The sequence below is a fragment of the Maylandia zebra genome, linkage group LG5, assembly GCF_041146795.1.
Source record: "Maylandia zebra isolate NMK-2024a linkage group LG5, Mzebra_GT3a, whole genome shotgun sequence".
In the NCBI taxonomy this organism is placed as follows: Eukaryota; Metazoa; Chordata; class Actinopteri; order Cichliformes; family Cichlidae; genus Maylandia; species Maylandia zebra.
The window spans coordinates 15,391,853-15,407,799 of record NC_135171.1 but is presented as its reverse complement, the minus strand read 5'-3'; the positions used below and the strand labels follow the sequence as shown (position 1 = coordinate 15,407,799).

The 15,947-nt window shown below is 42.0% G+C and overlaps 1 protein-coding gene across 1 annotated transcript; it reads right to left on the bottom strand.

Moving 5' to 3' along the window:
- Nucleotides 1-229: 229 nt before the first annotated feature.
- pcsk1 (proprotein convertase subtilisin/kexin type 1) lies at nucleotides 230-13,955 on the bottom strand. The gene is made up of 14 exons (XM_004545242.6): nucleotides 13,507-13,955; nucleotides 12,422-12,526; nucleotides 12,213-12,335; nucleotides 9,229-9,375; nucleotides 8,069-8,145; nucleotides 7,198-7,286; nucleotides 6,134-6,306; nucleotides 5,495-5,707; nucleotides 5,303-5,403; nucleotides 4,980-5,213; nucleotides 3,655-3,812; nucleotides 3,436-3,569; nucleotides 3,120-3,281; nucleotides 230-2,338 (listed from the first exon to the last, which is right to left on the bottom strand). The coding sequence occupies exons 1-14, from the start codon at nucleotides 13,687-13,689 to the stop codon at nucleotides 1,928-1,930; spliced, it is 2,310 nt and encodes a 769-aa protein (XP_004545299.3). The 5' UTR covers nucleotides 13,690-13,955; the 3' UTR covers nucleotides 230-1,927.
- Between the last annotated feature and the right edge of the window lie 1,992 nt (nucleotides 13,956-15,947).

Below are 15,947 nucleotides of genomic sequence, written 5' to 3'. Positions count from 1 at the left end.
AGAAGACCTTTGGGATGCGGTGGAATGGAAGAGCCACATGATGGATGTGCAGCCAACAAGTCTGCAGCAACTGTGTGATGCTCTCATGTCAATATGGACTAAAAATCTGTGAGGAATCTTTGCAGCACCTTGTTGAATTACAGCAGTGCAGAAAGAAAAAGGGAGATCCAACTCAGTATTAGCAAGGTGGCCCTAACCTATTGCCAGAGACTCAAACACACACAAGAAGTCACTTTGCAGTTTATTAAGATAAATAATAATAATTTTTTGTACACCCATACAGATATCACAACATAACATTGGTTTGTGTAAACAACTCTGGCCTGAAGTCTCAGCCAGAAACTAAAACATAAAGGAAACAGCATGGACTACACTAAAGAATGGCTAAATTACAGGGTGCATGTAAAGTGTTTTTCCAAACATTGTTGTTTTCCTGTCACTGTGCTGGCAGAGCAGTGGGGGCGGGCAGCTCCAAGCTGGAGGGTAGGGACTCTGCATAAGAACTTCATAGCTATTTATGTCATAAACACTTACACTAGCATCTCTAAACCAACCTACATCACATAGAGATGAGTATGCACATGTGTTACAGCATATTTTAAGGCGTTCAACATGAATGTGCTTAAGAGTTGTACTGCAGAGCCCCTACTCTACACAGCTTTTGGTCAGTCAATAGATTGATTAAAATCAAACAACACCAGAGAAGTGGTTTATTTGCAAATAATAATGCAAAAAAAATAAATAATAATAATTGTGTCCAGGATTCACAGAACTGTTTATAGATGGCATATTACAAATTCTGATTAAAGAGCTTTTTGCACAGGAGCTTCTTTGTAAGAGCAGGATTTTTGGCAGTGCTCATTTGCAGTGATTATAACTACACTGACTTTACTGAACTGTGTCACGAGAAAATAAATAGTTTGAGACTCTATATATTGTTTCATAACCTATAAGGTATCCATAGAAAAATATTTAATTTAATGCAGCATTATACTCATACAAAATTAAACAAATTGCACAAGAAGATTAATCTGTAATTCGCTCCAACTGAAAAGATTTCCAGTGCTCTTTCAGTCATTTGTTGCTATCATAATCTTTTCTAGTTTTAATGTTTCGTCTGTATTATCGTGTCATCTGTATCATTTTACACTAAATAATCTGTCACACTAAATATATTTCTCTAAATACTTTGAAAAGTCCTCTGTTGAGGTTCGCTGACACCCTGAGAATAAATCTTTAGTCAACACTTTTAAACCTTTTCAAATGACTAATCGAATTCAAATTTAATTTCACTCTTAAATTCATGTTGATTTGAATTAGGATCAATTTGTCCCCTACAGCAAATAAATTTGTAGTGAGAAACATATTGACATAAACTTTGGACAATGCCAAAAAAAGTCTGTAGAAATGGGATTTTTGAATCAGAATGTCAAGATTTTTGATGTAATTACAAATCCATATTACAATCCATGTCTCTGAATAATATATAGATAATATATAGCTACTATTACAAAACTTAGATTCTAAAGGTGGCATGCTTCAGCAGGCAGTAAAGAGATGAGAGAAAAGGCCACCGTCAACCCCATCACCACCACCAACTCCACTTTTCGTCTGGTGTAAATGATTTTTTTTACTTTCACTACATGGAGATAAAGCAGATGCTTTGAATCACATTTGGACATTATGCACTGAATGAAGGAATTTAAATATCTGTTTACAAAAGGTGATTGGCAAGTGAAGGTTAATAGGTCAGATATGCAGCATTTTGGGGGGAACAACAGAACAGGAAGAGTTCTCTCTTTTTCTGTATCTTTTTTCCTCCTCCTCTCCCAGTGCCTGGTCTCAGCCTTCTTCGTTTCACCTTGTTCCACAGCTCCCAAACCAACAGTCTCTTCCACTTAGATCTCCTCACTGCTCTGTTAGACTTTCACTTGCGGGCATCGTCGAGCATCTCAAACAGGGCCTGGAGCAGACGGTCATCTCTGTGCCTGTACGGCTTGGTGCTGTAGAAGCCGTCACTGTAGTCACTGTAGACACTGTCCTCAGGGCTCCGGTACTTGTTGATCATGTCCAGAGCCTGGTACAGCTTCTGAGGCGGGAGTCTCGTAGCAGGGGGAGAGAAGCTCTGGCCCAGCTGCTGCTGCTTCCTCCAGGCCTTGGCAATGGGCTCAGACTGCTGCAGCGCTGGGGTCTGCCGGTTGAAGGCCGTCTGCAGGAGACGCAGCAGAGCAAGGGAGGGGGAGAAGGGTGAATTTGAGGGTTTTTTGATCTCCTTCTCTGAGTTATTAGAAGAGGCTTGGGCATTCTCAGTCTTCTGAGGTTGGGCCTGTGTTGGTTCCTGTAACAGCAGACACAAAGAGAGAAAGGAGGCTAGCCATTAGTTTGGCACACTCACAGTGATACCAGAATAATCCAATGAGGAGGTCTAAAGTTTGGTTTTGATTCTTGTGGGTCGTAAAATATGTTTAAAAATCGTTTCTATGGACAAGATCCCTGTATCACTGCTTTGCAGATGTAGACAGGCTAGCTGAAATAAAACAACATCTGTTATCAGATCTAAACAAGGTTCCTGTCATCTCCTTATCGTTTAACCCTCTGAGGTCTAAGTTATCAAATGTGCTAACCCTAATCTAATGCTGCCCCGCGCTGCTGGGAGAGCAGCACCAACAATTGCTCTCAAACTTAGTGTAATGCTCAATTCCCACACATCTTTTGAGATTATCTGAAATGTAACACTGACTGGGATTCAGAACATTTCTTGTTTTTGCATGGATTCTTTTACATAGTTAACAGGATCATTACTACATCATCAAACATCTGAAAAGCTTCTGTGTTTGTTACACTAAGATTTGTCGACCAAATAGACAACATAAGCACGGTTATCGTGTTGGCTTTGAACCGATTCTGTGGTGTAGGATTTATATGCATCAAGCTGCCAATCACTATTAGAATTAAAAACTGGTACATAGTTTAAACTTCGCGCTTTCGACTCAAGTTGATCTTAAATGGATGCTTTGATCTGTTCCTTTGTGCACTTATTACTGTCTGTCAATCGTCTAGCATCCAAACCTTCGTAGGGATTCACCTGCAGTTTTAATTTATGTTGGACTTGCACTCACCTCCATCATGTCATCCATATGTTCTACACCACGGCGGTCGTTCTGCACGGCATTGTAAGGAATGTACACTCGAGGTTTCTTCATGTGCTCCGGTTTTTCTGATGTTCCATGAAGGATCAGCTTCCAGTTCAAAATCCGACCCTTGTTCTCCATGCGGCCGGACTGGGTAAGGTTTGAAAAATATATATAATATATAAAAAAGACTTAATTTTACTTATAGTAGAGAGTGGAATTTGTATTGGGAATACATGTAGAAAGAAGATTTTCATCACAACATATATAAGTATATATATATATATATACATTCTTAACTCACAGTATCTGTGATTTTTAGGGTCCATGTACCAGCAGGGTCCTCCCCCCATGTGTGGACGGACATGAAGTCCCAGTTTCTGAAGCCGTTAGAGGATGTGTCCCTCTCTCTCTCTGCCAGCAGCACTGTACTGGTCCCTGAGGGAAAAGCCAAAAGGGATTATTTGAGAGCTTTGTCATTTCGCTCGCGTGTGTTATTTGTGTTTGTGTGCGTGTCTCTAACCAGCTGGAGAGGTGAGTGTGATGTGTAGGTCCCCCCTCCTGGTATATTCAATGCTCGCCTCCACCTGCACATGCTCCAGTGAGCGGACCGCGTTCTCTTGGCCTGCACAGGCTTTAGTTGGAATCTCTATAGTGATCTCCCCCGTTGCTTTTAGCTCCCTGCGGGATGCATTAAAATAGCAGTGAAACAGCAGGCAGCAAACAGCTCCTCATGACGACAAAAATTGATCATACGTGACATTTTCTCATTTTTGCAGGTAACTCAGCTAAAACAAGCAAAACGACAACAACAACAACAACAACAACAACAAAATCCTGCACTACTTTAGTTGCACAGCTTGCATATCAGTTTATAGTTAGTTCAGACACATATATATATGCACATATAAAATGCATATGAGGCATTTGAAACCTCTGCTCGTTTATTTGCATAAAAAAAATAAAAAAGCTAATCCCCATCTCTCCCAGACATGAATGAAAGGATTTCCGTGTTCAAGCTGGCATAAAGATGGAGGGGGGGTTGTAGCCCACTAAGCATTGACGGAAATGTAAAGCCAAATCCCCGGGATTAAACATGGATGTTGGGCGGTAATGGGGAAACTGGGTGCTATTGAGTCCTATAATCCAAAGCAAATTGCAGAACAGACACTTTCAGGAAGACACAGCTCAGCTGACCTCGGCTGCCTGTCGGTCTTTCCAATATGCTCTTAAAAGTTTCAATGACGGATCAATTTTCTTCGATTTCTTGTTAATATAAAGATGACATCTAGTGAGATAGAGGGAAAGGAAGGTGTTTTTTTTTTTTTACTTTCTCCATGGCTGGTAGCTTATGTATTTGAATACTTAATGCCAATGCTCAACAAACAGGTAAACGTAAAGGTAAAGGCTGGCATAAAATTTAAATGACTGTGGCTTTCGTGCGTTTTCATTGCAAAGAAATCTCCTGTGCTCAGGCTTAAGACTTAATATTCTCATGACTCGAATCAACAAGTAACAGATGTGTCTTTAATAACACAGATGGGTTTGTCTGTTTGCTCTGCTGGAATCAACATGTCAGGACAAAAGGGAACAAGCTTTGTCTCTGTATATCTAAAATTAGATACTGAAAATGATTGTTGGATTGTGTGGTGGACTTAATCACGATCATGTCCGGGATATATTAGTTACAATGTGCACGTGTCATACAGCTAGTATCATCATGCATCATTTGATCAAAAAATCTTGTCCTTTTGTTGCCATTAATAATTAAAAAAAAATAAATTACAACATGAAATAAAACTAACACCATGCAGACAAATGGAGCAGCAGCTGTAAAATTTTACACACCTTGGCTGAAAAGAATCATCTCTGACTATACATTGCTTCTTCTCTGGCACATGCTTCCAAGTGGCCGGGTCAGCTAGGTCCACCAAGGCTTTGGCGTTGAGAAGGCCAAACCCAAAGCGGCTGTTGACCATCAGCCCTGCTCCGTTCCTCTTCCAGCCGGGGTTATTGGCCAAAGGATCAAACTCTGATGTCCAGACCACGATGTGCTGCAGGTCTCTCCAGGTAAGGTCAGGACTGAGTAGTGAGATCAGTCAGCATTTAATAATACTTAAACTGTCAATGGCATGAATATATTTTAAATGAGTTCAAATTTTAGATCATACTTTTGTTCCAGTGCCAGGGCAAATATTCCAGCAGCCAGCGGGGCAGAAGCTGAAGTTCCAGTGTGAGTCTGAGTGCACTCATTATGGAGATCGGCACTGGTCTGAAAACCAAGCAGGCAACAAATGACGTTAAAACGAAAATCATGCCACAATCTAACCTTACATGTGACACAAACAGACATGGTTACATACGATCCTCTGGTCAGTGTAGTCTCCACTGCTGTACGCCGTAGCCAGAGTGGAGGAGCACTTCTCAGCGTACCACGGGGACAGGCCCTGCTGGGAGGCACTGCTGATTGAGATAGTGTAGATGCTGTCTGTGTAGCCGTCACAGTCACAGTTATCACCCTGGCGGCCGCCGTTCCCCGATGCCCAAACAAAGATAGAGCCTTTTCCACCACGGCCCTACAGAAGGCATGAAAGACAAAAGCAAGCACAGCTTGGGTTTGTGCTATCAGATATTGCCCTGTAGCTTATACTCCTAATAAGACACTGTACAAACACTGTAATGCTGTCATATAGGATTACACACTAATATATAAATGTTGGCATTTAATGAATTATTTAGAGGTGTAGGGTGTAATAAATTTCATGTGAAAAGTTTTTGTCTTATTTTGACAAAAGCAGTCTGAGAGTAAATCAGTGCTGTCCGCTGCCAATCTTTGCTAATAAACTGGAAGTCATGGCACTTTGTCATTAGCAGTTTTATTCTCAGGAACGAATTATGTTGTCCATATTGATTTTTTCCAATCACACTTCCTTTCTGCTGCACATAGCAGCTCCTATTAGGAATGCCAAATGTGTTTCAAAGCTCCCAGTTGGATCATATACCTTCTGAATGCCATATTCAAAAGCTTTCTGCGCCAGACGACCAGGGCCCTCCACTGTCTTGCCGTCATCATTTGGTCCCCAGCTGGCACTGTAAATGTCCACGTGTTCCGGATTGAACCCAATAGAGCTCGCCTCGATGGCATCGGTCACAATCCCGTCCAGCATACGAATCCCTGAGCAGAGTGAGACGGGAAGGTCAGAGCGGTGTCCAGACTCTTGGGCTTACTGTCAGTTACTGACTATTCATTATGGTTTAATTAAAACAAAGAAAGAAAAGTCAAAGACTTTAATTAATTTGCTATGAATAAAACTCTTCTCTTTAGATTTTAAAGATGATGTTGCTGCTGCCCATTCATATTTTTTGAGCCATAATATGCAGATCATTGTTTCAGTGGATTGGAGCTGAGTAATTTTGTAGATTGACATTATGTAACCATCTGGTATCAAAATCAGGCCTCCATCAGGAAGTCTTTCCTCCACACATGCTTAAAATAAAACCAAAACAACAAAAATCCCAGGATAGCAGCCAGAGTACTGAAAAAAAACCCGGCCATTTCTGCTCTTTTGCATCCTGACTAAGAACATTAAGAAGAACATTAAAAGAGGACGGGATTGCTTCACAGTGGTACATGTGTTCCAACTTTGTTGAGATTCTTAACGTGGTATATTTTTAACATTTGGGTTAATATCTGTTTTACACACAAAGACAAAGATGCTGTAAGAGGTGGCTTATAATAAATATATGAATAATTAAACTTGGGTCAAAATGTTTTTGTCATTGGACAAAAATCCTCAATCATCTCTCAGCAGAGTGTCAACATCAGGAAATCTAAAGAAAAAAAAAGCCCAAATGGGATTTTAAAAGGGAAGAGTGATGTTTTAATCCTGAATAGAGAACAAATATCATCATTTACTCTTGGCACTCATGAGCCTTGTCCCCTCTCTTAGAGGAGAGATCTACAACAGTCTAGCTATAAATCTATAAATCTATAAATTTCCCCTCCCTCCTTCCCCTAAATATCTGTCTACTGTGGATCTAAAAAAAGGGAAACTAAACCTCTTACCTCCAACTTTAGAGTTGTAGGCCACTCCAACCCCACATTTATTGTTGTCTGCCCGCATTGCAATCTCCCCAGCACACCTAGTGCCATGCCTGAGAAGAAAAACACAATTAATTAACAACACTCATTACCCACTACCTTGTTTAGTTACATAACTTATCTCATTGAATTTCATATTTAGAGCAGAGGCTAAAACAGAGGTGTTTTTGTTTGACTGGCTCCAATTCATCCAGGAGGCTTTGAACTGGAGTGGAGTATTCTGATAACAAAGGAGCTCGGGGTTGCTGGCAGAGGATAAAGTGTGTGGATGTGCATGCGTGTGCGGCAGCTGGCAGAGGGAGGATTGTTAACCTAAACAGGAGTAAAGTGAGTCCAACGTGAGCGCTGTTTTTCAATTTTCTTGCCGTTATCTGAAGCTACTGCAGAAACACTCTGTTTATGGAAAGGATTTACACTGCTAAACTACGTATGACGACCCCTGCCCCTTGTTTTCAGTCTTTTCTCATGTGTTTCAAGTCTTTGCTACACCTGGACCTTGTGTTTCCAGACTATAAATCTGGCACTCTCTCAACTCCCGCTTGTGCGCTGCACTTGTTTTTCTTTCATTTTTGGTTATTTACTAAATTTACAACACTTGCAATATCTTTTCATACATGCACACCCTACCCCACTGATCCTGTTGATTTACACACCTCATTAGCTTGTATTTCAGTTGTTGTAACTGATAATGTTTAAATTGGCAAACGGTGTGTCCATCTTTTTGTCCCGGCTCTACAAGCCAGGTTGTGACAGGAGGAAGAGTTAGTCCTATTTTGTTAAAAAAAACAAAGGAAAGACAGATGAAGCAGTGAGAATACCAGTGCCATTAACTTACTTGTTTTCATTAGTGGAGTCATATCTGGGGAAAGGGTCGGGATCATTGTCATTGAAATCATAGCTGGCTGCTGGATCCTGGAAAAAGTGACAAGGGAACACAACAGTCAGGGGGCGTTTCTGAAAAGATGGGATGAGGTCGGTTCACGCCAGTGACGACACACGCTTCAAACACAGATTCGCCATGGCCTACCTCCTGTCATGGTAACACATATGATTGCGTTCAGAGAAAAGAGGTGTTGTGGTCAAACAGTGAAACCACACATACTGAATTATTGCTCTTGGCAGGAGGTTGCGGCATGAATTTACAAACTGCCCTTTTTATTTATAGCAAGATATATCTGCTCTCCATTTTTCTCATTCCTGTCATTCTCCTGCATTACAAGCGCAGTCAATCATAGAAATGATCCTCTAGCTGAAAGGGAAGTCAAACAGAGCTGTTTTAGCTTCTTTTCAGTTTCTGGTTCTCAGCAGCAGCTTTAACATCAACTTAATGGCCGTGACTGTCATCTTTAAATGGACTGCCATTAAGTAAATGCAAATGCATGCCACTCATATGCCCTGATCGCTGAGGATGAGTGTCTCACTTGATTGGCCCTAGTTGATTAACCAGTGTTAACTTGATTACAGTGGGAGTCTTTTCCATCAGGCCTGTGGATGACCCCTGTCACACATCATTTCTCTTCTTCTCTTGCTCAATCCCTGTCTCTTCCGCCTTCATTCTCTTGCTTTCTGCTCGCTTCTGACAGCAACGGCACTGTTTGAAACCAAACCACAGATGGAGCCTTTAGAGTTTTTCTCAACAAGAGAAACTATGCCAAACTGAAACGTCTCTTTGAGCTTCTTTTCAGTCGCCCTCAGTCTCATCGGCTCATAATTACGAGACAGTCAAAACATTCACGGAGGAACAACAAATGTTTTCAAATTTTGCATCCTTGTTCGCTAGGAGTGCAGTCATTCGCAGTGAAATCATCATTACAGTTAAACGCCCATTTCGGGTCTAGAAATGAAAGCTCATAAAGCTCCTCTGAGGTAGGCATTATCATATAGATGATTTAATACTGCCTTTATGAGTCGTCTTGCAAGGTGTCACCAGCAGCATTGCTATGGAAACGACAGACCCAGACTACGGAGGCTGTCTCCATGGAAACGGTGTCTTACGTAGTTGGAGTAGATGTCTGTGTGGTTCCACTCCAGCCCGTCATCGAGAACGGTGATGACCACTCCTTTCCCCGTGATGCCTTTCTGCCACACGGGGATCACGTGCAGGTCGAGTTTCGGCAGCGAGGAGGACGTCCGCGTGTCTTGCTGGAAGAGAGGCACGACATCACAAAATGACACACGAGTAATTTCAAGTTAGATTACGTGGGAAATATCTACGACCACTTCATTTAGTCAGGCTGTTAAAGCATTATCATGCAACGGTCAGTCAAAGTTCTCCAGTCTCCTGGTTCTTCCACTGACCTTTACCGAAATTCATTACCGAATTGGAGGCATTTCCTTTGTCACTTCACTTTCACTGCTGGGCCACTTGAAAACAGATTGCTATGGGAAGGTCATATAATTCAGGCTTTTGTGTTTTCAAAAACATCAAATCGGCTGATTAGCCTAACCCTCAAAGTGCCTAACAATATCTGGAGATGAAGTGTGTGTCAGCCCACAGTTTTTCTGGTTTTCCTGCCTCGACACACATTCAATCCCCCTGTCGGCATATTTAGAAATCCATCTCTGCGGCTGTATAACATTACACAGTGTGGAGTGCATCAAGCCTGTTTTAAATGGAAAATCAGCAGGGGGTGGATGGAGAGGGAGCAGGGCTGAAGCCTGTTTGCTTTGGGAAGAGCATGATTCAGAGCTGGAGACAGTTAAACCTAAAAAAAGAACTCTGCTCTTTTGCTCTTTGTGCATTATGCACAGACACTGCAGAACGCTTCCCCAAGATGTGACTCATCCCTGTGATATATTCCCTTTTCCCCCCCCTCCCTCCCCGACTTCCACCTCAGTTCCCTGTTTTCACCCCATCCTCTCAGTTGCAGCTGACAATGAATAGAACTCAAATCTCAGAGAAAATACACAACAACTGTCACACTTTTACATAACATTTGTTCACCAGCAGTTTGTCAGAACGGCTTGTACGCCCAAGACAGCACATAGTTACACATCGCCTGTCTCAGTGTGACCAAATGACTCACTTGTTGATGCTGACAGCAGCTGAGGGGGTCTTTCAGTAACCTGCAATGCATTGATTTTAATGGTAAACACAGCAGCAGCTTTCTCAAGTCTCTCCACGCTCACTGCACATATAACAAATGAGTGGCGACTTAAAACCACAGAACAAAGATCCCTCGATGCACAATTAAAGTGGACTGACACATGTACAGCCATGGATACACACTCACACACACACACACACCCGCGCAAACAGGGGGGATTTCAGGCTACAAGTATGAGTCACTCTCTGATTAAATTCAGGCAGTCACCCACTCACGATAGATAACGACACTCATCCCAGCTCTCCTCCCCTGCCATTATGCTGGCCTCTGCCCCCGTCACACAGCTCCACCTCAAATCCAGCATCAGTGATCATCGAGTCTTGTAACCTGTCGCACCTCTTTGCTTTACTCACACACTGCAACCTTCTATTACCATTCAGCACTCTTTTTTTCTTTGCTTATTATCTACTTATTATGTGTGTGTGTGTGTGTCTGTGTGTGCATACACTAGAGCTAAAAAAACCCAAACATATTATACTATAGTGGCTGAGACCATCGCTTTGTCTACCTCTGCTTTTGTCCGTGCTGAGTGGAGGAAGTGAATAAATCATGATGCTTGAGGAGGAATATCTTGTGGGCCGTGCAGCAGCACAGACACAGGCTGATGTGGAAATACACTAAGCGGCACTTTAAGGCCAATTCCATTAGTGTCATCATCCCTCATCGGCAAAAATGATTCATCTCAATTTGTTTTCTTATTCTGCACAAGCGTGTGACTCATGTTCAGTTAGTGCAGGTGCAAAAAAGTCGGGGCTAAGCGTAATGCACATCCCTTGCTCTCTATTTCTTTCACCTTAAACTCACACACCAGCACATATGCCGCACACAGTTATGTAGCCATTTTGACGTAGGTAAGGCAGGTGTTGCAGATCGCTTTAAAGAAGCGTTAGGGTCAGTTAATTATTATGATCAGCGACATTTGTGTTCACCTACTTTGCTGATAAAAGGACCGCTCTGAAAAAAAAAAAGGGTTATTATTTTTCCTTTTGGGTAAGAGAAAAAGCAGTGACTCAATTGATCAGCTAAAATTAATTCAATTAATCAGAATTTGAATGATTTTTGTAAAAAAGCCAGACATCTCTTTTTAAAAAAGAGGCAAGAAAAAAGCTGTGTTTTGCCCTGAAAAGCTTACAAAAACCCAAGCAGCTGCAATAGTAGGCACTTTGCATTCAACCATGCTAAAAGTCCTGAACTTATGGATCAAACTCTATGAAGATGTTGGGGTCAGTTTGTGCTCAGGGTTTAAATGAATATGGTAGTAATGGATCTGGAAAGGGATATGATGCTGTGACATGCTACTGTTGTATGCTACTACTTGGCCTCACAGGGCTAAAACATCCAATTGAGGGTAAATTGAGACCTAATGTTCTACTCTACACCATCCCGCTGGATTATAGTCTCTCCATCCCTCTCATCTCCACGAGGGACTGGATAACCAATTAAGCAAATGGCTCTTTTGGCAAGAACTGCTTGATACCATGCTATTGTTTCACTGTTGTCATGTTTTTCCTCTACTCTTTGGGCAGAGGTTATGGGAACAAATGGAAGCGTTTGCTGTTCATTTTGTAGACCGGAGAGTGCAAATTTTGCATATATATTTATGGATTAATCCCCCTCTCGAAGCACAAGGGCTCTGTGGGGACAGAGCAGAAACTGTAGGGAGCTGTCCAGCACTCACAGGGCTTTGGGATATATGTCTCATGGGTAGACAGACTGGGTGCATGCAAACAGAAGGCCAAACCAAGCCCAAAGTACACAACACAATGTGAGTTGAAGTGTGGTTGCCGACTTAGATCTGGCGTTTAAAGAGTTCTAGTGAGTACAAAATGTTTTAATGTTTTATACTTTGAGACTTAATTCAGTGTAACTCACCAGGTACCACTGCTGGTTCCACATGGGATCATCAAAAAGCTTGTCCACCGGGCAGTCCCTGCACTCCCTGAGGGATGCTCGTTTGCTGCGCCGTTTCTCATACTGCTGTTCAGCCCACAACACCTACACATACACAGATAGATGAAGGCATTGGATTTTGTTTTTTTCAGTCTTTAAAGGTTAGACTAGGAGAGAGACAATCCACTCACCCTATCATCCTCGGACAGCTGCCTGGTGATGTGGCTGGCGCTGCGTTTCATTCTGCGAGGATGGCTGCGGTGCTTGAACAAAAAATGGTCTTCCAGGGCCCCGATCTGCCGAGGAGAAGACAAGATGTGCGATAGGAGTGATATTTTATTCATTTATTTCATTTTACAGCATGTGACCAACTGCATCATTAGAAATCAGCCTATTTACACTTTTTGTTTCTAATATTTACAGCTGGAAGCAAATAAAATGCAGTGCCTACAGAAAAGGGGCCTACAGCTATGAAAGCTCACATTTGGATACATTACATTGATCTTTAAGGTTGTTAAAGTTTTTATTGATTACTGTTCGTAGTCTGTTCCACAGCTGAACCAATCACATGTCATTTCCAATGAGGATGAATGCAATTATTTCAAACTTCTTTGGAAACGTGTAGACTAACATACTGAATTCACGTAGGAGAAACTGCACAAATGAACACTGCTTATAACATTTACACACGGAAGATCAGTTAATCATTGACCGCTGCTTTTCAAAGTCAGGGGATCACTAAGAATTAATGAATTGAGTTTCTAATTGAGACTCAGTGTAATATGTTTGCATAGGTCTGCATTAGTCAGTCTCCAGTAACAGGAAAAGCAGTGATGCACACAGCAGGGATATTAAAACCCTGACTCCCAGGTATGGGTTACCAGAAGGATGTAAACAGTGAGTCATAGCTTGATTAAATAATTTTCCTCTAATGAAAAATGCAGTGTGTGCTTTAGGGCTATCGTTAAACCAATAAGCTTCAACTTTAATGGCTTTACCAAGAAAAACCAGAGTAACTGGCAGAGCTATATCCTGCTGGTCTGTTGTTTGAGCACAGCCCACAGCCTGTACTGTCGGCACCACGTTTAATTACCTTTTCACTCACTGCTTTCAGATTTCTAACTGTTAAATGAGCTGTTTGTTACATGAAAACGAGCCTGCAACAATTCTGTACTGGTTCCAGTTTGCCTTCATTTCTTGCCAAATACGGAAACTGCCAATACACAGTTAATTTTAGACTCGTTCACGCATATTGCCGCTGGGCGTTGGTGCCTACCTGTCGGACCAGTTCGTAGTCCAGCTCTCTGGCGATCGCCTCCGCAGCGGACAGCCCGCCCGGGATCTCCACTGCCCACTCGTTCAGGTACTGTCTGTCCCCGTAAGAAGACTGTCGGGGAAGCGCGGAGCAGAGAACGGCAAAAACACAGCACATCACCACCGGACGACATCTCACTTCCATGTCAGAGGTAATTCAACCAGAGAGGAAAAATATTTACAAAGATGCTTTGATTCCCTCCAAGACAGGATAAGCAGCCAGAATTCTCAGATATGAACGCCGTGCAGTGATAATAAATAAATCTTCTTCTTCTTTTTTAGTTTATTCTTGAAGAAACCGCTGGCTGAGATGGAGGGAGAGTGAAACTGCGCGTTATTGGTCCGCCAAGGAGAGGAAATACTGGTGATGGGGAGGGATGGCTTGTGCGCTGCATGGGTGTGCGTGTGGTCGGGATGGGGAGGGGGAGGAGGGAGGTGATCACACGTCAAATTACTGGTGCTCTGACGTCAATTTGGCGTCTACCTTTGGTGGGATGTGAGCGCAAGTCTCCGAGGATGTAACTCAAACTGTGGTGGGGGTGGGGGGCTCGGACTAAAAATATCTCTCAGTGCCCCCCCACCCCAACCAGAGGAAGAGAAGGAGGAGGAGAAAGAGGAGACACCGGGAAGAAAACAACAATAACAGAAGTCTTATGTGATCCCCTTTAAGGTGGCTTATCCTTATGAGCCAAATGTCCTCGCAGTCTCTCGTACACGCATTTGTTTGTGCTATTATTCGTGTGCTTTTGGATGCACCTCGTAGCGTGGATGAGGGAAATCTGTCCCAGTTCACGAAACATCCCACTCTGCCAACACACACATACACGCAAGCGGTTTCAGCACCGCGGACAGCTCCTCGTCCACACCACTGATTCACGTCAGAGAACGAGGAGATAAAACTAAAGCAAACACGGAGCTGCCCGTAAGGGGGAAATGGTTCTTCCACTAACTGAGGACAAAATCCCAACATTATATTTATGGAACCAGACAATTTATTATTTATTAGCTCAGCATTATGTTATTTCAGCTTACACGATAAGAGCGTAATGACTGATACAGCTTTAGTGCAGCAGGTGGAGGTGGACATGGCTGTCAAACAACAGTAATAATGTTTCATATTTCGTAAGTCCATTGACAGCAGAGTGAAATCATAATCTAAAAGGAAGCTATACTTTAAATATAAGAGACTGCTCTCACAATAGTACAATATTCTGATTTAAAGCTGCTGAGACAATAACGTGGTTTAATTCTTTCTTCTTGTATATAATTATAATTATTTTTACATAAATATTATATAAAACTGCTTCTAAGGAAATCTGATAGTTACTGAAGATCTGAGAGTCACAGAAACAGCAGTGCTGCTCAGAGACAGGTGACATTAGTAGCATCTTTCTGGTATAAGCACACACAGGATGTAAATGTTTATTATTCTCATATTTGTGTTTTTTTCACCCTGTATCTAAACCAGATGATACAAAGGTTTTGACAGTGCTGCCATTAAGTGAGAATATTTAAAGGTTATTGTGCGTTGATTCTAGTCTGGTTATGTTTTTAGTGTCTATTTGCAGTTTTGATTAGTTGTGATTTAAATAGTCTTTTTCTGAATATTTGTTTTATATGTGTATATTTGGCCACATGAGGGGCTGCCACGATTAGTCGACTAGTCAAATCGTCAACGACTGATTTGTAGTTTGAAGCTTTGTAAGATCACAAAAGACGCAGGAATAAGTAGTAGGATTTAAGAGTGTAATAACGGACTGAAACAGAAGATGGCAGCACTGCATGTACAAGGATGCCAGCTGCCGTTAAACCCCGAAGAAGAAGTAGCTCTGTCCCAGAATTCATAGCGCGGCCCAGCTCAGTTGTCAACAATGGCGGCAGCTAGTTAGTTTTAATATTACTCTTATTATTCTTTCTGGGTCACAAAATAAACGTTTAACATATTTTCAGGCGAGAATGTAGCTGTGTAAACCTCAAATATCTGCTCAGTTTATCAAGACACCACATATTTTCAAAAGCGCTCCAACGTTTTCGGAGACGTCTGTTACCCACTAGCTCGATAGCTAGCCGGGGGCAAGGCTCACTAGAGCCCGTGAGAACACCGGACTCCCGGCAAATCGTTTTTCGCTTCTCAGGTCAAACATGATGTATGAGTCACTTAGATAACTTAAAATGTTATTGTTTGGCTTTTTTCAGTATTTTATTTGTTCCTGAGTAAATCTGTTTGGCTGAGATTAAAGTTATAGTTCTTACACAGCTGAGTAAACATCAAGCAGACAGCTGATTATCAGAAGTGTGAGATGCTGGAGAACATACTCTGGTGTCCTGTTATATTTTAGATAGCAAGGAGCAGACGGCTGAATTTATTAAACTTCACCTAAACAATCTGCAAACTTCATTAAA